This window comes from Dama dama, chromosome 5 (assembly GCF_033118175.1).
Source record: "Dama dama isolate Ldn47 chromosome 5, ASM3311817v1, whole genome shotgun sequence".
Classification (NCBI taxonomy): domain Eukaryota; kingdom Metazoa; phylum Chordata; class Mammalia; order Artiodactyla; family Cervidae; genus Dama; species Dama dama.
Window position 1 is genome coordinate 94592948 of NC_083685.1, and position 25292 is coordinate 94618239.

The 25292-nt window shown below is 54.2% G+C and overlaps 1 protein-coding gene across 2 annotated transcripts; it reads right to left on the reverse strand.

Moving 5' to 3' along the window:
* Positions 1 to 2498: 2498 nt before the first annotated feature.
* On the reverse strand, positions 2499 to 23660 carry P2RX1 (purinergic receptor P2X 1). Of its 2 annotated transcripts, XM_061143141.1 has the most exons (13): positions 23423 to 23660; positions 22322 to 22694; positions 11647 to 11794; positions 11293 to 11364; positions 10740 to 10809; positions 10416 to 10512; positions 10023 to 10103; positions 9610 to 9751; positions 7044 to 7171; positions 6516 to 6606; positions 6040 to 6105; positions 5627 to 5728; positions 2499 to 5514 (listed from the first exon to the last, which is right to left on the reverse strand). In XM_061143141.1, the coding sequence occupies exons 2-13, from the start codon at positions 22456 to 22458 to the stop codon at positions 5449 to 5451; spliced, it is 1200 nt and encodes a 399-aa protein (XP_060999124.1). In that variant the 5' UTR covers positions 22459 to 22694; positions 23423 to 23660; the 3' UTR covers positions 2499 to 5448. The 2 variants fall into 2 exon arrangements, with proteins under 2 accessions (XP_060999124.1, XP_060999125.1); XM_061143142.1 differs by lacking the exon at positions 23423 to 23660 and having other exon boundaries at positions 22322 to 22704.
* Between the last annotated feature and the right edge of the window lie 1632 nt (positions 23661 to 25292).

The following is a 25292-nucleotide window of genomic DNA, read 5'->3' on the forward strand; positions in this document are numbered from 1 at the left end:
TTGAATGGTAGACTCAGGAGTTTAGCCTTCTGCTGCGTGGGGTGTAGGGGAAACGGGAAGCGGTCCTAACAGAATGCTCGGGTCAGAGTCGGGTTCTCACTTGGAGAAGGGACCTATGAGCAGGCAACAGGAATAGCCTAGCTGGGGCGGGAGGTCTTGACCTTCGAGGTGGCCCACCTCTTCCCTGGCGAGTTCATCAATTATTAGTTCAATTATGTTCTGCACTTGTATACCCTCTGGCACCTCACTTCACCACTTATCCAAGACAGAGCCCCATATCACACCCGCAAACCTAGCCTCTTGCGTCCCTGTCTCAATCTGGAGCCAGAAACCTGGGAGTCTTGATAGCCAACCCCTTTCCTGTTCCAACCAGTAGATCACCAGGCCCTGCCCAATTTACTTCTTAAATATTCCTGGAATCCAGCCACTTGTTTCTACTTCTCTGTCCCTCCCTTATCTCAGATCACTGTCTTCTTGCACCTGAATTTCTACAGCCACCTCCTCTTGGGACTCCCAGCCCCAAGTAACCTCATCGTCCTCCCCCACCACCCTCACCCACAGGGCTTTTCTCCACCTGGTGTCCAGAGCAATATTTCAGAAACACAAATCCAACCAGTCAGCTCCTGCTTAGGAATCTCCCATGGCTCACCAATACCTTGGGAATAGATCTAATCAGGCCCTCCATGACATCAGTCCTAACCACCAGCTCTACTCCTTTCAGGGATTGATTCAATGCTCCTCCTACCAGAAACCCTTCCCTATGACCTCACTGCACAGCATGGGTTAGCAACCCTCCTTAGGGACCTCCTTGGAAGTTTACGGCATCTGTTTACTTGCCTGTTCCCCTCTCTGAACTGTGAGCTCCTTGAGGGCAGGACTGTGCCTGACTCATCCAGCACACAGCTTGACACATTGCATGAAAGATGTTTGTTGAGTGAATAATTAATTTTATATGGCAATTGGGGGACCAGATGTGTGGGGCTGGAATTCAGGGAAGAGAGCTGGGCCAATGAGAAGTTTTGAGGAGCTGTCAGGAAGGGCCTCCAGTAGAGCCATGGGAATGGGTGAGATAACTCAGAGCAAATACACAGACTGTTTTAGGGGGAAAAAAATCTCTGTAGTAGTATAGTGTTAGACATTCAGTCATGTCTGACCCTTTGTGACCCCATGGACTGTAGCCCACCAGGTTTCTCTGCCCATGGAATTCTCCAGGCAAGAATACTGGAGTAGGTTGCCATTTCCTTCTGGAGGGGATCTTCCCAACCCAGGGATCAAACCCAGGTCTCCTGCACTGCAGGCAGATTCTTTACCATTTGATCCATCAGGGAAGCCCCAAAATCTCTGTAGTAGGCAGAAGCAGTTCTGACTTACCTAACAGAAATTCCACCTAAGAGCCTCAGGGAAAACAGTCCTGAGTTGGTATTGTAAGCAGATAAAGTAAGGAGTCCCAGAGAAAAAGAACCAAATGTAGCATTTTGGCATAAGAGAAGTCATTTGTGCCCTAAGCCACTTTTGTGATCTAAGCCTGGCCACAAAGCTTGTCTTTGAACTGCTGCCGCTACTGCTAAGTCACTTCAGTCATGTCCGACTCTGTGCGACCCCATCCCTGGGATTCTCCAGGCAAGAACACTGGAGTGGGTTGCCATTTCCTTCTCCAATGCATAAAAGTGAAAAGTGAAAGTGAAGTTGCTTGGTCATGTCCGACTCTTTGAGATCCCATGGACTACAGCCTACCAAGCTCCTCCGTCCGTGGGATTTTCCAGGCAAGAGTACTGGAGTGGGGTGTCATTGCCTTCTCCGTGTCTTTGAACAGGTCTCAGTAATGAATGAACAGGTCCCAGTAATTAATGATTGTAAAGGAACAAAAGAATTCAGGATCAAACAACTGTTGTCAGGCAAAGAAGTAGCAGCAGCAAAGATGATACATCAGTTGTAAAGACCCCCCAGCTCCGTTTCAATGGTAAAGTTTAGCCTGAAGCACTTTCTTGAGTTGTTTTGCAGAATTGAAACCCCATTCAACCACAAGATCCACCGGAACCTAAGGGATGATGCTGAGCTTTTCTGACCCTCCTGTCAATCTTTGCCCCAGTTCTGTGATGTGTAAACTCCCCAAGCCTCTTCATGAATAACAAGCATGTGCCCTAAGCTTGAAACTTCCCCAGTTTTGCTGTTCCCAAGAGACACTGTTACAGAGAAAAATCCCCAGTGTTCTCCTTACTTGCTACAAGTAATAAATCCTTCCTTCTCCCACTCTTTGGCTTGGTTGTGTCTTTTCGCTGGACACCCACTACAAGGTAAACCTAGTTTGGGGGCAACAGTTCTGCTCCAGTTTTGCTCCACGAAGCCCCCCCCAGATGTGACTGTTTCCACTCACTGCTCCAGCAACCTCTGGATTTGACTCTTGTCCTCATGATTCAAGGTGATGGCTAGAGTTCCAACCATCACATATGCATTCTAGGCAGTGAGATGGAGACAAAGATAAAGAAGAGGGCAAAGGATCTACCAGCTTTCTTTTAATGAAAGGTCCCAGAAGGTGTCACATGACACTTCTACAAACATCCAATTAGCTGTAACTTAGTCACATGACCAGAGCCAGCTGCAAGAGGTGTCTGAGAAATGCAGCTTCTAGGCAGACTCATACCCAACCAAGAACCAAAGGCGGTATCACTGTAGAGACTACATATCTGGGGATGGCTTGCTGACTCCACCATTGACAGAGAGGATAGATGGAGGGGCAGAGCACTGCTGTGTACCAGGCTACGTACTTTACATATCTTATCTTAGCCCAACCTGAGTAGAGGCTATTATTATCCCTGACTCACAGAGGAGGCTTGGAGAGTTAAACAACTTGCCCAAGGACAATAGTGGCAGAGCTGCAATTCAAAACTATCTTTTCCCTATATACCAGGCTGGCTAGGAAAATCAGGGGAGGGTGGGACCTAGGAGTTGCTGAAAGGAAATCTTTCAACAAAGGAGGGCTTGGCCAACAGTGTCAGAGACTGACAGGCCAAGCAGGATATGGGCTGAAGTGTCCGCTTGGATGTGGCAACAAGGGCACTGCTGGTAACCTTGGCAAGGGCATCTAGAAAGGTGGTAGGGGCTGGAGGCCAATCATAGAGGGGGGGATGCAGAGGGAATACGTGTAGACTGGTCTTTCCGGAATGGTGTTGGCAGTGAAGGGAGGGCCAAGTAGCAGGGAAACATGGGCAAGAAGGAGGTGGAAGAGGGGAGCAGACGCAGGAGTGGGAGAGAGAGGAGAGACAGCCTTCAGTGGAAGGTCTCCAGGCTGGGTGAGGTTTGGAAATCAAGAAGGAATCCTCTGCTCGCTCAGGAGGGAAGGAGACAGGAGGTGCAAAACCAGGTAGATCCAGAGAAGGAAGGGAGGGAAGAAGAGGGAAAGTTCCTGTTTTGTAAAATCTGAGACAGGGCTCTTGGCTAGGGAAGAGGGCAGAAGGCCAAGGGCCTGAGGGCAAGGGGTGGGACTAGCCTATACTGTCCAATATGGTAGCCAGTAGCCACATATGGCGATTTAAATTAACACAAATAAAATTAAAAATCCAGTTCCTTGGTTGCGTGAGCCACATTTTAAATACTTAATGGCCACATGTGAATACTACATTGGGCAGCACAGATAGAAAATGTTCTGTCACTGGTGTTGGACAATGCTGGTCTAGACAGAGCATGGTGATGGGGGTGCCCAGAGACCCCATGTGGCTGGAGGGTCATGCCCTCCGTGCATGACCTCACGTCATGCCCTCCGCCCAGGTGCCTGGAGACCCCTTCCATACTGTCTGCATTCAAGACCTGCCTCTCCTCTTTGGGACTCCAGCACAACTCTCTGCTAGGACAGCCAGCCCCTTCTTCAGCCCAGCTTTCATGATGCCACGCCTGGGGTCTCTGCTTGTCCCAGTGCTAGGCCTTTATAAACCGGGAGAGGGGCGTGTGGAAGATTGGGAAGAGCGCCAATGTTTGGGGCTGTGCCAGGACAGTGGCCCATGGATAAAGGTGAACCGATCCCCAGCACTGCCTCTGTGGGGCTCAGGACTTAAGGGTCAGCTCACCACCTCCATGGAGAGATCCAGAAGGACCTCAACGATCACTCAGCTTGGCCCTGAGTTTCACAGCTGGGAACGCTGAGTTTCAGAGAAGGCGGGAAAGAAAAGGCAGAAGGCAGAGGTTTGAACTCATTCACCATTCCTTTTATTATCCTCCACCCCTTGATTTCTCAGACCTTGTGTTAACAGAGCTGGGCAGGCCTCGGGAGCCGTGGCTGGGTCACAGGCGAGAGCCCAGGATTTGGCTGAGGCTCCCACCCTGACCAGAGGTAGCTGAGTAAGGATCCATCACTAAGAAGGGCCTTCCTGGCCTCACACACTTCAGGATAACACATCCCCCTGGAGGCGACAAGGCGTGGACCATGAGTCTGTGCCTGGGGGTGTAGGTGTGTTCAGATGGTTGTGTTTGCAGGGCCCAAGCTGTTCAAACACACAGTGTGGATGGGAGGAGGGTGTGCATGTGGGTAAGTGCATGTGTGTGTGTGTGCATGAGACACTGTGTGGCTTGTGAGCACACTACACACCTGCTAAAGGCCTGTCAGGTGATCACCTGCCAGGTGATGCTGGCTGCAATGAAGTCTGATATCCCATCAGGAGCAGTTCTAAAACTTAGGTCCTGAAGGGTTATGCTATCCTCGGAGACCATGTGACCAGCCCGGGCAATTCTGGTTCAGGAGATCTGGGGTGTGCCCAGGTACCGGCACTGTTTTTGGATTTCTTTGTTTGTTTTTGGCCTCATGGCTTGTGGGATCCTAGCTCCCTAACCAGGGGATCATGCCCTGGCCATTGGAGGTGAAAATCCTAACCACGGGACCACCAGGGAATTCTCAAGTGCCAGCACTGTTGACAAGCATCCCAGGGAGATCTGGGGCCAGTAGGAAACAGGGTTCAAGGTTAGCCATCCAACAGAACTCTCTGCGATGCTGCAAACATTTCTTGTGGTTCAGTAGGGCAACTGCTAGCCACATGTGTATTTACCAGTTGTAATGTGGCTAGTTGGAGGAACTGAAGTTTTAATTTTATTCAATCTTAATTAATTTAAATTTAAATAATCACCTGCAGCTAGTGGCTGCCACTGGGGAGAGCAGAGGTCTGGAGACCCAAGGGAGCAGGACGGATGGATGAAGGCCCAGAGGGACAGGCACAAAGCTTGGGGCCAGGAGTGGCTGAGGCTGGGGAAGGCTTCCTTGGGAGGGTTGCAGAGTTGGAGCTGGAGCCCAGAATTGTGAGCTTCCGGCAACTTGGTGTCTGCCTGGCTGAGAGGGTGGGAGAGCTCCTGGGGAGACACTTCCGCCCTGGCAGGGGGACCCCTCTGCCCTGGCTGGGACCCCACCAGCTCCCCAGGGAGCAGGGCTCCCCTCCTGCTGCGTCCAGTAGGAGCCGAGGACGGAGGTCAGGATGTCTTCATGTTCTCCTGCAGAACCAGGGTGGAGCCGGTGGCCGCGGGGTCACGCTCTCCCTGTGTGAGAATCGGGGAGGGGGGTAGGTCAGCCCCCCGGAAGCAGCTGGTTCCCCGGCACAGACGTGCGGGCCTGAAGCCTCCGAAGGGCTGACTGGGGGAGTTCTCTTACCGGCCCTGGCCCCATGTCCTCCGCGTACTTGAACTTCTTCTGCTTGTAGTAGTGCCTCTTGGGCAGGATGTGAAGCAGAAGGAGGTCACAGAGAACCGTGGCCTGAAGGGGGCAGGTGGAGGGGAGAGCACAGGGGTCTGGGGACAGGGGCAGGACCCTGCACACCCCACCTCCACCCCTGCTGACCTCGGGGCCCAGGCTGAGTCCTGTCTGGACTCAGGTCCCCTCCCACCTCTGTCTTGCCCCAGCTCTGGGCCTCGGTTTCCTCAGACAGGCTGTGGGTCTAGAGAGGTGGGGTGGGCTCAGAAAGAGTGGACAATTTTGGTCAGGTTTTGGGGTGGGAGACTTGTTGCTGAGGTGTGGAAGGAGAGGGACTGACCCCAGCACAGTGACCGCACGGCCTCAGCACTTACCACCCCGAAGATGCCGATCCCAGAGCCGATGGTGGTCATTGTGGGAATGATGTCAAACTTCCCAGCCTGGTGGCAGGGCCCAGGGGAAGGAAGGGTTAATGGTCAGAAAGGTCTGGTGGACAAGGCCTTCCTCAGAAGCCCTAAGACTAGGCCAGGGGCAGGGGGACTTCCCCACCCTCCAGTGTTTGCTGGCCCCACAGCCCACTGCCCACAGTTCTGGCTCTGCACAGGGATGCAGTTGCTGGTCAGGAGCCCTGGGTTTTGACCTTGGCTATGCCACCCTGGACATGGGGAGGTAGAGGGGCAGTGTAGTCATAGAATGGAAAGCCCTGCCTGCAACAGCACCTCTGTTATCAGATGTAGAAGTACTGAATGAGGCCCATCCAACTTCCCGTCGCCTATGACCATAGACACCCCAGAGATGCCAGCAGGAACCAAGAATGTGTCTCGGGCTGCCCTTCACACCAGACACTCACCTTGCCGTCCACCAGGATGTCAAAGCGAATCCCAAACACCTTGAAGAGGTGCCGGTAGTTGGTCCCATTCTCCACGAAGTGCCTGGCAAACCTTGGGGAAGGGGAGAGGTCGCAGGAATGATGGAGAAATGTCTTGGGTCGAGAGTTCCCAGAGCATCATGGATGCAGGAGCCCTTAGAGGTCCATAAGGAAGTCCCATGCCCCCCAATATTATACAGAAGGGGAATTGTAGGCAGGAATCCAAGCCTCATTCCAGGAATGCTGTATTAAACTGTCACCCTAACTCCTGACGTTGGCAATTTCCCCAGCCAGTCCTGGCCAGGTGGGCCTCAAGGGAGTGGAGAGCCAGGGGTGGGGCTCAGGCCTCTAAGCTTGTACTCCTTGCTTGGCCAATCCCAGGAGGATGGGAGTTTCCCAGGCTCCTCTGCTCCCCTCCTGGGGACAGCTGCTTGATCTCAAGGGATGATGGGAGTAGAAAAACCCGCAGGGCCCCAAGGAAGGATGCACTGGTCGGGGCCCAGCAGGCACCTGAAGTTGAAGCCTTGAGACAGCTTTTTCTCCTCGTACAGCCCATGGAACTCGTAGACGGGTTTGCAGTGCCGCACGTGCCAGTCCAGGTCACAGTGCCAGTCGATGGTGATGCCCACCACCCCACCCTGCCAGGGACACAGGAGCTCAAGATCCAGGGTATAGGATCAAGAACTCCTGCCTGATAACTGGTGCCAGCAGTCTCTTGAAGAGGGAACATTTTTGTTTAGCTGTTTGTTTCAGAAGAGACTCTGAGGAGCTGCTTGAGGGTTGAGGCCCTATCACCATCTCTGGCCCCAGTTCCTGCCCATCACACTCCAGTTTCTAGAATACACCAAATTCTTCCTACCGCAGGGCCTTTGCACATGCAGTCACCCCCTCCCTCACCCCGCATTCCCAGAAGGCTGCCTCTTTCTCATCCTTTGGTCACTTCTCCTGAGAGGCCTCCCCTAACCACTACCCTCAGTCTCAAATATGCCCCTGTGATTCCTTCTAAAGCATTTTCTTCTAAAACATGTGCTACTTTGTAGCCATATATTTATTTTTGTTTGATTATTCACCCATGACCATAAACTCCACAAGGGTGGGACTGACTCGTTTGCACTGATTCCTGAGTCCTAGCATGGGAGGCAAGGAAATCACTGTTGAATTAAAGAGTGAGTCTGTAGGGATGTCCCTGGTGGCTAAGACTCTCTGCTCCCTATGCAGGGGGCCCAGGTTCGATCCCTGATCAGGAAACTAGATCCCACATGCCGAAAATGAGAGTTTTCATGCTGCAACTGAAGAACCTGAACGCCACAAGGAAGATCGGAGATCCCATGTGACTCAATAAGACCTGGTGCAGTCAGGTGAATAATACATATTTTTAAAAGTAAGCCTGTAAAGACATGGGCTGGGAAGAAAGGACCTGAGAAAGTGAAGCTCCTCTGGGCGACGCAAGAATCAGGAACAGGTGGGGGTGGGCTGAGCACCAGGAGAGTTGGGGGTCAGGTCAGAGCAGGGGAGCTAGGCAGGTAAGCGGGAGGCTAGATGCTTGTAGACAATGGTGATGGGTGAGAAGTTCCCAGTCGGAGTGGTAGGGAGATTTTTACGAAAGGGGAAAACTATAACATTCAGCTTTCTGGTCCTGTGTGTTGCTATAGAGTAAACCCCCTCCAGGGGGTGGCAAACTGAGGCTTAAGGGCCAAGTTTGTTTACCTATTGTCTGTGGTTGCCTTTGCCCTGGGTCGTTGGAATGGAGACCATATGATCTGTGGCTCATGCTTATTCTCTGGCCCTTTAAAGAAAAACTTTGTTGACCCCCATACTAGATAAAGGTATAGTGAATGAGGGCTTGCCAGGTAGCTCAGTGGTAAAGAATCCGTCTGCCAAGCAGGAGACGTGCGTTCGATCCCTGGGTCAGGAAGATTCCCCTGGAGAAGGAAACGGCAACCCACTCCAGTCTTCTTGCCCGGGAAATCCCATGGACAGAAGAGCCTGGCGGGCTACAGTCCATGGGGTTGCAGGAGAGCTGGACAAGACTGAGCGACTAAACAACAACAAATGGTGAGCGAGTTGTTTCGGTGGGTGATGTCACAGAAAGGGACTGATTTCCATCTCTGAGTCCCTCGGGAGCCTGATGAAAAGAATCACAGGGAAACATGTACCTTGGATGCCTCAGGCCAGGCAGCACTGAAGTGCCATCCTGTGTGTGACGTCAGGACAACCCTGCAAGACTTGTACTGTTATTTCTCCCACTTCACAGGAGTACAAGCTCAGAAACACTGAAGGTAGGGAATTTGTCTGAGGTCATGTGGCTCGTTCAGGCCAGAGCCAGGATCTGAACCCAGTCAGGCTGGTTTGTGCTCTTTATAAGGTTTCCCTCCTCTCGGAACCCCACACGACTGCACATCTGAGAATTCCTCCAGAATTCCCAGGAACCCCAGGCAGGCACAGGACTTCTCAAGGGCATGGACCATGGGATTTAAGTTGCTTTTATCTAATATTTAAAAGGCAGGACTCCCCTGGTGGTCCAGTGGTTAAGAATCCACCTGCCAATGCAGGGGACATGGGTTTGATCCCCAGTCTGGGAAGATCCCACTTGCTGTGGGACAACTACGCCTGTGTGCTGCAACTTCTGAAGCCTTTGTGCCCTAGAGCCCATACTCCCCAACAAGAGATGCCACCGCAGCGAGAAGCCTGCTCACTGCAACTAGAGTGTAGCCACCACTCGCGCCAACTAGAGAGTAGCCTAAGTTCGCATGCAGCAATGAAGACTCAACGCATCCAAAAATTAACTAATGAATGAAAAAGAAAAACAGTGAGCCCTCAGAAGACATCCAGGTCATATCTTCCTATGGCCATTCATTCTGGACACCTCCTCAGTGCCAGGTCCATGCCAGGGCCTGCCGAAGACATAGGCCTGCGTCTCAGGGGCCCCCACTATTAAGGGATAGGTCTGTATATATGGTCAGCCAGAACCAGAGACTTGGGGGGATGGGGTGGTTAACTGGGCCTGTTAACCCAGGTCAAAAAATAAGGCCTGATGATTTGGGGTCCAGGCCTCCCCACGCACCCGGCACCATACCTTCTCGGCCAAGGTGCTGAAATTCTGGCCTGACTCCTGAACCACATAGCCGAGCTTGAAGACGGGACACAGAGGGTGCAAGGTCTTGTGATAGAGGCAGGTCTTCATGTAGCGGGCGTCCACCTCCTCCACCAGGTTGCGCCTGCGTGGGCAAGAAGGCATTGGTGGCGGCAGCATGCCAGCTGGGAGGGTACCCACCCTGCCCAGGAGCTCAGGGGGCCCCTCCCTCCCAGGCCCCAGAGACGCCCCTCCCACAGCCCTTGGAGCTGAAGGCAGCTCCCCCCGCCCCCACACACAGGGGCCCAGCCGAGCTTCTGCCCCCAGAAGGAAGTCAGCATGAGTGCAGGGTGACAGAGGTGACAGGTTGTGGCCTCCGAGGGCCGCCTGCGTTTCTGCCTGCTTTTCCCACGAACCTGGTGACCTTGAAGCGTGGAAAGCTGATGCTGTTCTTGATGAAGAGAGTGAAGTTCTCGGCCTCTTGGAGAAGGGCAGGGCTGGAGGAGACCACACTCACTCACCACCCTCTCCCCAGGAATCTCTCACGAGCCCACGGGAGATGGGCTGGAGGGTGGGACTGTGAGAGCCCATGGGGTCTTCCTGTGTCGTTGGAGGGGTGGGCGGGCTGTAATGTGGACTCCCAGGCCCCTCGATAAGGGGCTGGGGCATCTTTGGCCTGGGTGGCACATATGGGGTGTGGGTGGGGTTGGAAGAAGTGGGGACAGACCCTTCCCAGAGCACAGATCCAGACACCCCTCTGTCTGGGCTGGGGACCCTGCTCCCTGCTCCCGGGAAGGACAGGGCGTTACCATGGGATGTTGTCGTCCACCTCCACAGGGCACCAGCCGAAGATCTCACAGGTCTGCATGGTGTCGTTGAAGGCCACACACTTGCCCGTGCGGATGCCTGCAGTGAGGGTGGAAGCCCTGGGTACCCACCCCAAGCTGGCGCTGCAGAGGAGACTCCCCAGGCCCTGCTCCTGGGAGCCCCCAGTGATGGGGCACCCAAGAGCAGAAGCCTGAGGACACACCTTCTGGGATGGGGGAGGCCAAGGTCGGGGTGGCAGGAGGGGAGGGGGCAGGAAGGACTTCCTGGTGGAGGAAGCCTGGAGCTACCGAGGGGAACGGCCTTACCTTGAGCCTTCCTTTCTGCCTTTCCCGGGGTGCAGCCGCTATTATTCGTGCATGTGCCCCCTTCTGGGTTCTGGGGGAGAAGAGAGCTGCTGGCCACAGGCCCCCTGGGTTGGGTCCTGAGTAGATACACACACACCCTACCCCACCCCCACCCCCAGGCCCCTAGGGAGGGTGTGGGGCAGGATCTGAGATCCCTTCAGGATGACCCTTGCTCACAGCCTCCTTTCCCCAGTCCCCCCACCGCCTAGACCCCTCTGGGCTTGTGTCCAGCTGCCCCAGGGCTGATGTCAGCCGGCAGGGATTAGGGGGGAAGGTGTTGGGGACTGGGCAGGCACTGAGGCTCAGCATCCCGCTTGACACACAGCTGGGAGGGAAGCCTCAGCTCTGCCAACAGTGGGCCATCACGCTGTGTGAATCTACGCCTGAAATTCCATCATTATGGCCCCGCGGGGAGCCTTAATCAGGATTTCCCGCCAATACTTAAGCGCACCTCCTCTTCCACATTACTTTTTCCTGAAGGTTCAAGAAACAGGGAATGGGCAACAGTCCTCACCTCTGCACAGTGACCTTGAGCCTGCCGGGGGGTGGCGATAAAATTGGTCATGACCACGAAGGAGCTGTCCCCCTGGAAGTGAGAGGCAGGGGGAGGGCAAGACAGGGTTCTGAGCTGGGAGAAGAGCCTGGAGAACGCCAGCACGGTCCCAGCCAGCCCCCAGAACCCACAGGACCCCCAGCAGCCTCTACATTCATGACATCAGAGTGGGGTGATGTTACGAGGCTGTATCTGTCCCTCGTTCACGGGGAAACTGAGGCCCAGAGGGAGAGACAGGAGCGAGGCTGGGTCCCTAACACAGCTCTGAGCCTGCACACCCTGTGGGTGGGAAGTGCCTCCCCACAGTCAGCTCACCTGTGCTGGGAAGACGTAGTCGGCCACATCCCAGACCTGGGGGCCCAGGCTTGGGAGCTGTGTCACAGCCAGACCTTTGAGTTTAACAGACACACTGCTGATGAGGCCGCTCGAGGTCTGGTAGCCCTTCTCGTAGACAAACACCCACCTGGAGGGGGATGAGGAGGGCAGAGGGGCCAGAGCTGGGCAGAGCCACTCTGGGATGGCACGAGGCTGTGGGCCACTGCCTCTTCCTCCCTCCCCTGGGAAGGGGAAGTCCTTTCCCTTCCCGTCCCCAAGTGAATCTCTGGGGCCACTCTACTCCTAAAGCTTCGTGTGGGGCTGGAGGCGGGAAATCTTCACCTGCTTCCCTGTGTGGGAGCTCCATCCTTCTTTTCACTAGGAAAATACTAATTCCCAGGGAGAAGAGCCCCTGCAGGTCTCTTTCAGCTTCTTTTCCAAGAGTAGGGTTTGGTGGAGGCCAAGCGTCTTGGGGGCTTACATGGTAAAGAGTCTGCCTGCAATGCACAGACCTGGGTTTGATCCCTGGGTCAGGAAGATTCCCTGGAAAAGGGAATACCCACTCCAGTATTCTTGCCTGGAGGATCCCCTTGGACAGAGGTGCCTGGCAGGCCATAGTCCATGGGGTCGCAAAGAGTCGGACACGATTGAGCAACTAATACTTTCACTTTTCAAGCTTCTTGGACCCCGGTCTTCATCCCTATTTCCTTCCTTCCTGAGTCCCTCCTACTAAGAAACAGCAGAGCGTGGTGATGCCTGAAAGCCTGACCTTTGGTGTCCAAGTCCCGGCTTGCATCTCAGGCTGTATTATTTGGGGAAGCTATTCAGTTCCTCTCTGTTTCAGTTTCCTTGTAAAATGTAAACAACAAGAGTAGCAACAGTACTTGTGCTGTGAGTCAATGCCTGGAAAAGCACTTAGAATGGAAACTGACGTGGGGTAAGCGCCATACAGACAGACATTAGCTACTATTATCTCAGCTCTGCTGGGAGTTTCTGGGGAGGGGGACTGACTGGAAGGGAAGCCAGAGGGGGCTTTTGAGGGACTTATAGCATCAGGCCCCAGATGAGGCCCTGGTGGGAGTGGCTCAGTCTGGAGGCCTCCCAGCTTTCGTGGGAAATTCTGGCCTTCTCCTCCCAGCATCAAGAACCCCTGCTCTTGGGACTTCCCTGGTGGTCGAGTGGCTAAGACTCCATGCTCCCAATGCTAGGTGCCTGGGTTCCATCCCCAGTCAGGGAACTAGATCCCACAAGCCACAACTAAGAGTTCTCATGACACAACTAAAGATCCTGCATGCTGCAACGAACACCCAACTCAGCCACACAAATAAACATTTTCAAAAAAAGAACCCCTGTTCCTCTAGGTTCTTTACTTTTAATCTGGGAGGTTTTGTGGGGCCAACCTCCCTTCTAGCTCCATGGTGGGGGCACATGACCACGGCTTGCTAAGCAATGTTCCACCGCCCTTGCAACGGCAATGGGTCTAAGCATGGGCACAGAATCCTGAGGAGTGAGCAGTGAGGCCAGAATTTTTCTGGGAATTACTGGGAAAGAGACAATGTTTCGGCTGAGTGGCTAAGCCAGGTGGTTACCAGACCAAAACTATGGTGAGTCATCTTTGTTATCTCACGGAGAGAGCCAGCCTGAAAATGAAACCAACTTAAGGGAAAAGCCAGGCCAGGAGATGGAGAGGACTGGACTGCTGACAATGCTGCTTGAGCACCTGGATCCTGCCATACCTGAAGCATGTTGAAAAATCTACTTCTGGATTTTCCAGTTACATGAGCTCATAAATTCTTTTCCTTTATTTAAGCCAGTTTGGGTTTGGTTTCTGCTGCTTACAAATGAGAGTTCTGGAGAATACTCCTCTCCAGGGTGTGGTCCGCTTCCTTCAGGAAAGAATCTTGGCGATTCCCTGTCAGAGTGTGTGTGTGTGTGTGTGTGTGTGTGTGTGTGTGTGTCCATGGAACCCATCAGAGAGCGTAGTTGTGTATCTCTAGGGCAAATCTGTGAGCACAACTGTGGCTGCGACTGAGTGTCGGGGGGTGTGTTTCGGCCTCTATCACTGCTCACACCACCTTTAACCCACCTGTCCAATGCAGAGCTCAAAGTCCCTCTTCTGTCCCCCAGAACTCAGGCCCCAAGACAGAATTCTCCTGGCCTCTTATTCTCAGAGCCGCTGCTGGCTCTCTGGGGGTGTCTCCCTGCTCCAGGCCCCAGGAAGGCAGCCCACCATGTCCTCCTCTCCCCTCCTAGAGTCCACTCCTCTCCTCTAAGACCCTTCCCTGCCACCCCCCTCCCCCACCCCAGCCTGGTGCTGGCCCCCAGACCCCTCCTCCCAAACTTAAGCCTGGTCACTGCTGCCCCCTGCAGGTCTCAGATGGCAACAGATGAGGCCCAACGGAGGTTCCTAATGCTCAGCATCCCGAGCCTGCCTCCCTGTCTCCAGCCCCACCAGGGAAGGTAGGCTATCTGAAGTCACTGTTGTCAGGGAAGATGGGGAGCTGCCCCGTATTCTGAACCTGCTGCAGGAGAGGTCACTGGCCCTCCTCTTGGCAGCTCCCATCCCTGACATCCTAGCAGCATTTCTCTCTTTGCCCATACCCATCTCCTCATGTAGAGATGGAAAAAGAGAGGCCTAAGGGAGTGTAAAATCAGTCCTGAATGTTCATTGGAAGGACTGATGCTGAAGCTCCAATACTTTGGCCACCAGATGCGAAGAATTGACTCATTGGAAAAGACCCTGATGCTGGGAAAGTTTGAAGGCAGGAGAAGAAGGGAACGACAGAGGATGAGACGGTTGGATGGCATCACCAACTTGATGGACATGAGTTTGAGCAAGCTCTGGGAGTTGGTGATGGACAGGGAGGCCTGGTATGCTGCAGTCCATGGGGTTGCAAAGAGTTGGACATGATTGAGCAACTGAACTGAACTGAAGGGAGTGTCCCTTCTGTGTCTAAGACAAACCCCAGGCTCGAAAGCCCCAGCCCAGGATTCTGCCCGCTTTTCCGCAGAGCAGCCTGGAATCAACATATCTACCGGGAGTCACATGGAGGCTGTGCCCTGGAGCCAATGTCGCCATTCCCGCTGTGTCTGCCCCCAGAGGCTGTCAGTCCCGGGAGGCGCAAATCTGGCCTCGGTGACCTTAGTTCTGATAATAACAGGCCCGCTCCTCCAAAGCCATGCTCACCTTGACTGGGTCTCGTAGTCACCAGCCCAGGAAGGCCACCGAGGGGGCCTGATGCCAAAGACACCAGCATTTTCAGAAGCCCCTCCTCTTGCAGAAATTCTCTTTCCCATTCTTTCCTCCTCACCCTCCACAACACCCTGACCTGGTCTCTCTTCTCCAACAGCCCCTTGTGGGAGAGGTCACATGGTGGAACGGCTGAGAGTGCAGCCTCTGGAGCCGCAGAGGTCAAGGTTCAAGTACCACAGGGCCACTCACCAGCTGTGTGGCTTCAGGCTAAAGACTAAACCTCTTGAGCCCTGGATTTCTCAGTTAAAAAGGAAGTGAAGGCACTTGCTTCAAAGATGCTGCTCACTCAGCAAATGCAGCCCCTCATTGAGCCTGGGCCTCAAGAAGAGAAAGGGTCGAGGTGACTGGAGGATGTCCCCGTGAGTTCGCTTTAAGGAAATCAACACAGTGCTTGGCATGCAGTTAGCCCATAAAAAAAAAAAAAAAAATCCTATTTATTTACGGTTTCTGGTGCTCCTTCACCAATTCCTCCTTAAATGTCAGTCTGCCCCCATCCCCTGGCTTCTATTCTCAGCCCAGGCGGAACCCTGTGTGCACCGCTGCAGGCACACTTTGTCCCTGATTTTCTATCTCCGCTTCTGCGCTCTCCTCCGGGATTCAATCCCACACATTCATTTAGTCATTCAACAAGTATCTATTTATCAGGCCCCTATTATGTGCCAAGGACCGCTCTCAGCATGAAAAATACAGAAAAGAACCAAATAAACCCAAATTCTGCTCTCGAAGAGCTTATCCAAATGTTGACGCTCCAACTGTGAATGTCTGGTGACACATATTCCTTCCCCTTGCCCCGGGCCCACCCCGCCTCCAAACATCTCATAGTTACCTCCAACTTAACTTGACCCTTTGGAAAGGGCCAAGTCTGGAAGGTCCTCGAAAAGTTAAGCGTGGAGGAACTTCCCTGGTAGACCAGTGGTTACGAATCTGCCTGGCAATGCAGGGGACACAAGTTCAATCCCCGGTCTGGGACTAAGATCTCACATGCCGCAGAGCAGCTAAGCCTGTGTGCTGCAATAGCTGAGATCAGGCACCACAACCAGAGAGTCTCCAGTGAGGATCTCACGTGTGGCAACTAAGACCTGAGGCAGCCCTATAAATAAATAGATAAATATTAAAAAAGAAGTTAAACATGAAATTACCATTGGCTCAGCAACTGCACACCTAGTGAGAGAGTCAATTCCTAGGCAGGTTGACAAGAAGTCCAGGGTCCCTGAGAAGGAGAGCTCTGGGGTTCTTGAGGAAGAGATAGGGACCTGGAATTCTCAAGGAAGAAGAAAGGACAAACATCTTTTTTTTCTCTACATTCCTTAGTTTTAGTCACATAAATCACTTTTTTTCTTTAAGCCTGGAACTGATGATTACACAACAAACAACTCAGTTTAAACTCTGTACTAAAGATTGTATAACAACAATGTATCCTGCTTGAGGACAGTTTCTCCTTCCTGAAAACCTTCTGGCTAACCCTCTTATCTTAAAATGTAAAATATGGGAGTGGGTCTAGTAAGATCTTTACAACCTTGAGACATTCTTGTGATTTATTGTAATAACTAATTTAAAAAGTATATAACTCCCTTGCTTAGAACAGCGAGTGGGACACTCTCCGTCCCCCTTCTGATGCCTATGTCAGAAGCTCTCTCTGTCCATTTTCATACTTTAATAAAACTCTGCTACACAAAAACTCTTGAGTGAGTAAGCTTGGTCCCTGGTCCCAAAGCTAAGTCTTCTTTGGAGATCAAGAATCTGACACCTTTCACCGTAAGCTATTACCAGGAACTGAATACCCAATAAAATTGAAAACATATCCTCATAGAAACTCATACACAAATGTTCACAACATTATTCACAAGCAGAAAGTGGAAACAACTCAGATGTCCAGCAAAGTGTGAATTTCCATACAATGGCATATTATCCAGCCCTGAAAAGGACTGAAAAACTGAAATGTGTTATAACCAACATGGATGAACCTTGAAAACATGATGCTAAGTAAAAGAAACCAGACACAAAAAGGCCACATGTTGTATGATTTTATCTACATGAAATATCCAGAATAGGCAAAGTAAGAGGTAAGGAGCCATGGGGAATGATTGCTAACGGTGTGAAGTTCATTTTCATTTTAGTTCAGTCGCTCAGTCGTGTCCGACTCTTTGCAACCCCATGCAACCCCTCTTTCACCTGAACCGCAGCACGCCAGGCCTCCCTGTCCATCACCAACTCCCGGAGTCCACCCAAACCCATGTCCATCGAGTTGGTGCTGCCATCCAACCATCTCATCCTCTGTCGTCCCCTTCTCCTTTTGCCCTCAATCTTTCCCAGCATCAGAGTCTTTTCCAATGCGTCAGTTCTTCGAATCAGGTGGCCAAAGTATTGGAGTTTCAGCTTCAACATCAGTCCTTCCAATGAAGTTCATTTGGGGGTAGTGCAAATATTCTGGAATTAGATAGTGGTGATGGTGGCTCAGTGGTAAAGAATCTGCCTGCCAATTTAGGAGACGCAGGAGACATGGATTCAATCCCTGAGTTGGGAAGATCCTCTGGAGGAGGGCATGGCAACACACTCCAGTATTCTTGCCTGGAAAATTCCATGAACAGAGGAGCCTGGCGGGCTATAGGCCATGGAGTCGCAAAGAGTTGGACACGATTGAGCACAATGGTTACACAACTTTGAGATTATACTGAAAATCACCAACTTGCATATTTTGAAAGGATGAATGTTATGACATGGGAAATCCATCTCAAAACAAAAGTTCAATTGGGCCAAACTGAACGCCTCAACTCCCCACAGAACTTGCTTCTCTGGTGCCTTCATCCTGCAGGAAAGAACTGTACCTACCCCAGCCTCCAGGCTCACAGCCTGGACATGGTGATGCTCATGCCCACTCCTCTGCCTCATGTTCATATTCTTTGCATCCCTCCATCCCTCTGTCTCCCCTTGGCTTTCACCAAAAGACCCAGAGAACTTTTTGTAGGGGGAGGGGCTGAGACACAAGAGGAGCTGGATCAGACTCCAGGGCAGCTCTGACATGGGACAGGGAGGACAGGTCATGCGGTTGGTGATACAGGGTGTAACCTTGGGCCACGTACTATCAAGCAGGCAGAGCATCCTTGGGGAGGGCCCAGACCAGACTCCAAGCCCAGGAAGGATTGTGTTCAGAGCTGCAGCCCACACTGGGGGCTCAGGAGTTAATCAACATGCAGACAAGTCAAGCTGATGATTTATGTCTTTAAATGTTTTGAAAGAGTTGCCAGCCTCTAAAAATGAAGAGATGTTCCTTTCACCCATAAATTCCAGTTTCCTACCTCTCTTGAGAAGCCAGGAACTCTGGCCAGGCCAGTCATGTTGCTCAGAGCTGCAATGGTGGGCAGAAGAGGCTGAAGAGGCCCCAGCACGGGGCCTGCGGGATGATGACCTGTCTTCCCTGCTCACTGCTTCTTCCTTGGCCTCACCTTCTCCTGTCATCACTGCTGCTTCTTCTCAGATGTCCTGCCTCTGACTGCCCCACTTTACACCAGCACCTGCTTGTCCTGGGCCTTCCCCTGTTAGACACCCTCCCATGGCCCCCCACCACATACAGAAAAAAGCCCATGCTCCTCAGCTCAGCGTTGAGAGGTCTGAAGCAGTGGCCCTACTCGCTCCTCTCTCCCCTCTCCCTTGGCTCCATTCATGCTCCCCCAGCCTAGTCCTAGTGATGCTTTTGCTGTTCCCTCCCTGCCCCAGGACCTTTGATCACACTCTGCTTTCCTGCAGAAGTGCCTGGACTGAGGTGGGTACTCAACCAGGCTCCACCAATCAGGATACTCCTTTTCCTTGGCCACAATGATTGGTTCTGAGATGAGCACTTGACCCAACCCCAGTCAATAAGAGTTGGACCTGGGACTTTACTGGAACTCTGGAGGAGGAGATCAGAGTTGTGCCCCAGGGCTGCTGGTGGCCTTTTTTCCACTCTGCGGACAGGTCTTGAGAATGAGGCCGCCATGGAGGAAAGGAGAGCTGAGAAGAGGAGAGCCTGGTTTGCTTTCTTGGAGAACCCAATGAGACCAACCTGAATTCCTCAATGTCCCATAGAATGTGCTGCTTCTACACCCTCATCGTGGAGGATCCAGTCAGGCCTGAAGCCTGCACTGATTTTTCAGTTACACAAACCAATCAATACCCCCAACTCTTCATTTTGATTGGGTTTCTGTCAATAGGAACCAAGAAGTTCCAGCTAATCCATCCCCAGCTTCTCTCTCTCCCCTTGTCCACCCTGTACCCCACCTCTATCCCAGGGAACTTGACACAGCCCAAGATACAGAGAAGATGCTGTAGAAGTGTCCTCAGATACCTCTCTCCCAGCGATAATTCGTATCTCTCCTTATCTCTGATAGGTACACTCCAGGATCAGAGGCATGTGGCTTCAAGTGCTCCATATAGGGGCACACAGAAGGCCCATGGGAAAGCCAAGAGCAAGATTGCCTGGACTACAGTTTCCTGGCCTTTGCTTAAGCTTGATTCTATCACTGTCACCTCCTCCAGGAAGCCTTCCCAGACTTCCCTTCCCACGTGGCATTCACAAATCCCCTTGAGATCCACCTGTGTGTGCAGCTGGACCTCTCTCCTCCCCTGACCAGAGCACGCCAGACAGGGACATGTCCCAGCATACCCCATGTATGGACCTGCGAGGTCATGAATGACAGCCCACTGCCTGCACACCTCAAGTATGGAGAGCTCATCACGTCCCAGGAGGCAGCTCTAACTGTAAATTAACTGCCTGAATTTTTAAAAATTATTCCTGTATTTATTTATTTTTGTCTGCACTAGGTCTTTGTTGCTTCGTGCAGGCTTTCTCTAGTTGCAGTGAGCCGAGGCTACTCTCTAGCTGCGGTGCTGGGCTTCTCCTTGCTGTGGCTTCTCTTGTTGTGAAGCACAGCCTCTAAGGCACGCAGACTTCAGTAGTTGCAGCTCACAGGCTCTAGAGTGCAGGCTCAGTAATTGCGGCACATGAGCTTAGTTGCCCCGAGGCATCTTCCCAGACTAGGGACTGAACCTGTTTCCCCTCACTGGCGGGTGAATTCTTAACCACTGGACCACCAGAGAAGTCCTAACCTTCTTACCATGCTCAATCGCCCAATCATCTGACTCTTTGCAGCCCACCAGGCTCCTCTGACCATGGAATTCTTCAGGCAAGGATACTGGAGTGGGTTGTCATTTTCTCCTCCAGGGGATCTTCCCAACACAGGGATTGAACCCGGATCTCCTGCATTACAATAGGTTCTTTACTGTCTGAACCACCAGGGGAGGTTGGGAGGTGGGAGTAATTAAAGAAAGGCCATCCCTCCTCAGGAAAGAGCAAATTATTGAGCCTTCAGGCAACGTCTTTAGAGGGTCCCCCAACCACTGCTCCGTGGAACAGTTGAGAAACTGACACCTCAGATTGTGAGACCAAGTGCAGCCGGGGTTTGGTCAATGGCTGCGGGCGCCTGGCTGAGCGGTCAGTGCAGTGATGGGAAGTGGCCAGATGAGGGCGCCAGAGACAGCAGGAGTCGCAGCCCCGGCCAGAGTTTGAGGGTCAGGTTAGGGGGTGTTTCAAAGGGACCCTGCCTTCCTCTGCTTTGTGACTTGGGCAGGTCAGTGCCCTTCTCTGAGCATGCTTCCTTTCCAGGATATCAAGGCTGACTTTGGAGCCACACGGCTGGATTCAGATCCTGATCCTGCCTCTTTGTAGCTGTGAGGACCTGGCTAAGTCAGTGTCTGAGTCCTAGCAACCCTAAGGAGTCCGCGTCCATTTGGAAGCTGAGTGTACCGACTGGGGAGGGAGGTCCCCGACCCTGGAGGCACGTGTTCGGCACCGGGTGGCGCGCTGGGGCATACGCTGCAGCCGGGGGTGGGTTGCAGGACTGTCTCCTTTCCCTCCGACAGTCTGTGACCGGCACATGGCGCTGCTCGCAGTGCTGACCCGGAAGCAGAAACGGAACCACGGGGGCCGCAGTGAGGACAACATTCTCCCGGCCTCTTGGGGCGAGGGGTCGACTGGGCCAGGCTGAGCAACCCCTCCCTTCCCTGGAGGGTCAGGAGTGTGGCTAATGGTGGACACACATCGGTCCCCCATTAGAAGGGTTCTCCCTCGTGAGGCGGGAGAGGAGGAGGCCGGGGATCAGGAGGCCCCGGTTCAAACTGGGACTGGCTGCTGACTTGCTGAGTGACCTGGAAACCCCACTGCTCCCCTCTGGGTCCGTTTCCCTCACAAGCTCAGTGACACTGCAGATATCAAATTGGTTTGTGGACAGAAGGCCGAGGCCGAAAGGTCTCGGGGGGCTGGTCTGTGGCCGTGCTCCACCTGCCCAGTTCTGAGATCTGGGGGGCCGGATGGAGCCAAGGGGAGGCTGCTTGGCATGATAAAGGCCTTGGGGGAACCAGGACTATGTGGTCGCCATTTGGCCTCCTGGTCGGCCCGCCCTGGTTTGGTCTCAAGGCAAAAATGTGGATGTGGAGACCAGAGGGGCAGGGTTACTGGTGCCCCACACCCCCCAGCAGGGGCTGAACCCCCTTCAGTGGCCCTGGGGCCTCCGGGAGCCCTCTGTGGGGTGACTGTAAGTGCACCTGCTCCCCCCCACACACACCAGGGCACTCAGTCCCAGAGACACACCCAGCAGCCACACCCAATGAGCAGGTGCCCAGACACGTGGAGGCACATACACCACGCAGAGCTCTGGGTATGACACACACGCGCCACACCCCACACGTGTGAGCACACCGGCACCTGCTGAGGCAGCAGGAAGGTGGCCTTCGCGTGGTCCCCGGAACAGCTGCCCATAGGTGAGTCCCAGCTACTCCTGCCCCTGCAGCCCTGGGAGGGTGGGGTAGGCCCCGTGATGCCCAGAAAGGGGCTGTCACCCCCGGGGCCAGAGCCGACCTCCGACCTTTGGGGGACATGGCGCCTTTAAGGCACCAGGTGTTCTGAACCTGCAGGTGTCTCTGCTCAGAGTCTCAAGCAGCCCAGGACGCCTCTAGTTCAGGCAGGCAGATGGGAGCAGGGTCTATCCCACTCTGGCTTGTAAGGCGTGGCACTGCCTCCATCCCTCAGCAGCGCATTGGGAGGTCAGAGGTGGAAGGGCTCTGTGGGGCTGGCTGGGGCCTCCAGTGCCTCCCACCACCCGAGGGAACTGTTAGCTGTGAGTCAGTTCCTCAGAGCCCAAGGGCTTAACCTCTTGTCCCCATATGACTGGGGGCAGGGCTGCCCCTCGCCCCCGCGTCCCCATCTCGGCAGCGAGTTAGCAGGTTCCCGTTCCTTCTGAAAGGCACCGCAATGGTTTGTCAGGAGGGATGACAGCCATGGAAAGAAAGAGGGGCTCTCTGGGGGTCATGGGAGGCATCGCAGGGCCTGGAGGACAAGCCCGGGCTGGGGGCTGGTGGCAGGGGCCGGCGGGGAGGGGGGTCCACACTCACCCAACGACATAGACCAGGACCACGAGCTGGATCAGGCGGAAGACGATGCCCACCTTCTTGTTGCGCACGAGCACCATCCGGGGGGTGTCGTACTCGAAGAAGAAGGCAGCCAGCTCATCCTGGAGCCGCTGCGCCATGGTGGCCGGGCTGGGGGCTCACCCCAGGGGTGAGCCAGGTGTCAAACTCACAGCGTCTACAGCGGCGAAGCTTCTAGGGGTTCCCCAGCCCCTCACAAAGAGCAGGGTGGGGCAGGTGCGCCCAGAGGTCAGGAGTCAGTGCTCGGTTGGCAGCACTTGAGTTGGGTGGGAGCGTCCTTGGGTGGTCAGAGCTGCTCTTGGCCCCTGGCAGGCGATGGACTGTGGGCCAGCCGTGCCTGTGGACAAATAAATTCCCAAAGATAGATGGGGGCGGGGCTGGAGGGGGGCCACCCAGGCCCAGCCCCATTGCCCCTCCTGACTCCGCCTGGGCGGCCCTGCTGGGCCTCCGGAAACAGGAGTTGTTGGCAGGAAACCACGGGCCACCCGTCACAAGAAAAAGATAAAGGCGTCAGCCCCCCACAAACCTGGTAGAAGAGAGCTGGGGGCTCAGGCCAGGGCTTGGGTGGAGTGGCCTCTGGCTGAAGCCCTCCCCACACCAGGAACTCATCCTGTATCCAAACATCTTCCCTGCCCTCCCTCGGCCCCCAGGTGGAGCGTGCAGGCCCTGGGGCTCTGCAGCCAGGAGGGCAGAGAGGAAAGAAGGCTGCTTCCCGTCTGGCTCCCTGACACTTGCTGAGCCCAAGGCAGGACCCCCACCCTGACCTCCCAGACCCCCTTCCATCCATCCATCTCTCTGGATCTGAGCCTGGCCTGTGCCCAGTCAACTTCAGTGCTGGGCTGGCGTCTCCAACCCCTCACTGATCCTGTCCTGGATTCACCTCCACGACCCTGAAACCAGCATTTCTGGGTACCTGGGCACAGGTACCCAGACAGGATAAGGGCCACATCTATCACACGTCATGGTCGGGCTCCCCGAGCCCAGCTCGGAAAGCCTGACGTGAGACGGTCTCAGTGCCCATTCCCAGCTCTGCTGCCTGCTGATGGGCCTGGTGCCTTGCCTCACCTCCCTTCCTCCTCTGTGAAACGGGGCGAGAGTGAGCTTTCTTCCTAAGTCGACGTCCCGGGGGTGGGTCCTGACAACACTGAGGACAGAGAAACAGGCGGCTCTTGAGCTTGGGGTACAGCTCCTCTGCGGCCCCTGCGCTCGCCCCCAGCCCAGGCTCTGAACGCAGGGGTCCCCGGGGGCTGGGCTGGATGGGGACAAGTCCTGTGCAAGCTCTCAGAACACCAGAGCTGGAAGCTTCTCCCCCAGCTCCCCCTCATTCTGCAGGTGAGGAAACCGGAGCTCAGAGAGGAGAAATGAATTGCCCAAGCTCACCCTGCAAGATACAGGAAGCCTCCGCAAGAAGCAGGAAGGACTCCCTGGCCCTCCCTCAGCCCAGGCAGGGGTTCCCTCAGCCCCGCCCCCAGCCCTGTCCAAGCTGCCCCACCCTGAAGTCTGATAGGAGTCTTCTTCCTGGCGGGGCTGTAACTGGGAAATCACTCTGGGCCTGGAGCCAGGCCCCAGGGCTGGGAATCCCAGCCTCTTGTCTGGGTAGAGCGGCCTTCTGGACAGCAAGGGGCCCCCCAACTGAGGGCAGGCCTGCAGCCCCTTCCAGCCCACCTACGCCAATCCCCCCATCAAACAGACCACCCTCATCTTGCACAGAGCGCCCGCCAGTCTCAGGCTCAGTGATGCTACCTTCAAGAGGGCCTGGTGAGTACCACTTCCTGGGCTTTTCTAGGAAAATCCAGAGATGCTGGGGGACAGAGCTGTGGTAGCCACATCCCTTTGGCCTGGTCTCGACCCCTAGACAAAAGGATCTGTCCTCTTCCCAGCTGACCTCATGGTCCTTGGACTAGCAGGCCCTGGACGTGAATTGTTTGCAACTGGAGGTGGGGTGGTGGATGCTGACACCGAGTCTGAACCATCTCAGGAGGGTTGCTGGGACTGGATGAGGGGGCATGGTGGGGGAAAGGAAGGGAGCAGAGAGGGAGATGAGAAAGGAAGGAGGAAAGGATGGCGGATGGAGGAAGGGAGGGAGGAAGGGAAGGAAGTCAGGCAGACCTTCTCCAACCTGTGTTTGTGCCTTTCACACCATCACCATGTTCTCCCCTTCCTCCTCCATCTCTCTCTCCCTCAAGGAGCCAGGCTTGCTAATGGACAGATGGACCCATGAACAGACAGATTTGCCTGGAGCACACACATGAGCTCCTGTTACAGCCTCGGTTCTGACCCTGACCCTCAGAAAACAGGACGCCCTGGAGAACGGTCTAATTTGGGGATGTTATCATAACCCCCGAAGAAACAAAAAGAAACAAAAGAAGTTCTATTTCTTTCCCCAGATTCCTTTTCTTGTGGATAACTCTGCAGAGTAAGACAGGCAGCTGATAGAGTCAACGTCCCTCCACCGGTTCTAAAATGCATCTTTGCATTGAGGGCTGTGGTTTCCTACACTTGGCCCCAGCTTCAGCATCCCCAGGGACAGATATCTTTGTTCGTTCTAGACATCTTGGGGGGTGAGGGAAGGCTGGAATGCTGCGGGCTTTTCTTTATAGCAGCCCTGCTTGGAGAATCAGCATTTTACAGGTAAGGCCACGGAGGCTCTGGAAGTTGAGTGCCTGGCCCACCGTCACACAGCGACTAGCTCCCATGTCTGCCGGTGGCCAGGAAGGAGGTTCCCCAAAGTCTGAGATCTTGGCCCAGAGCCCACCCCAAGACTCCAGCCCTTGAGAGCCGCCAGACCTGCCTTATAAGCCCAAAGGCCGGATGGCCGGCTCGGGCACTGGGCCGGGCCTTGTAGGGAGACAAGGCATTGCTGCCAAGTGCTCGGCCCCAGGACGGCCTCCCCTGCCTGGCTAAATTTAGCGGCTCTGTGAACATGGAGAGGGCC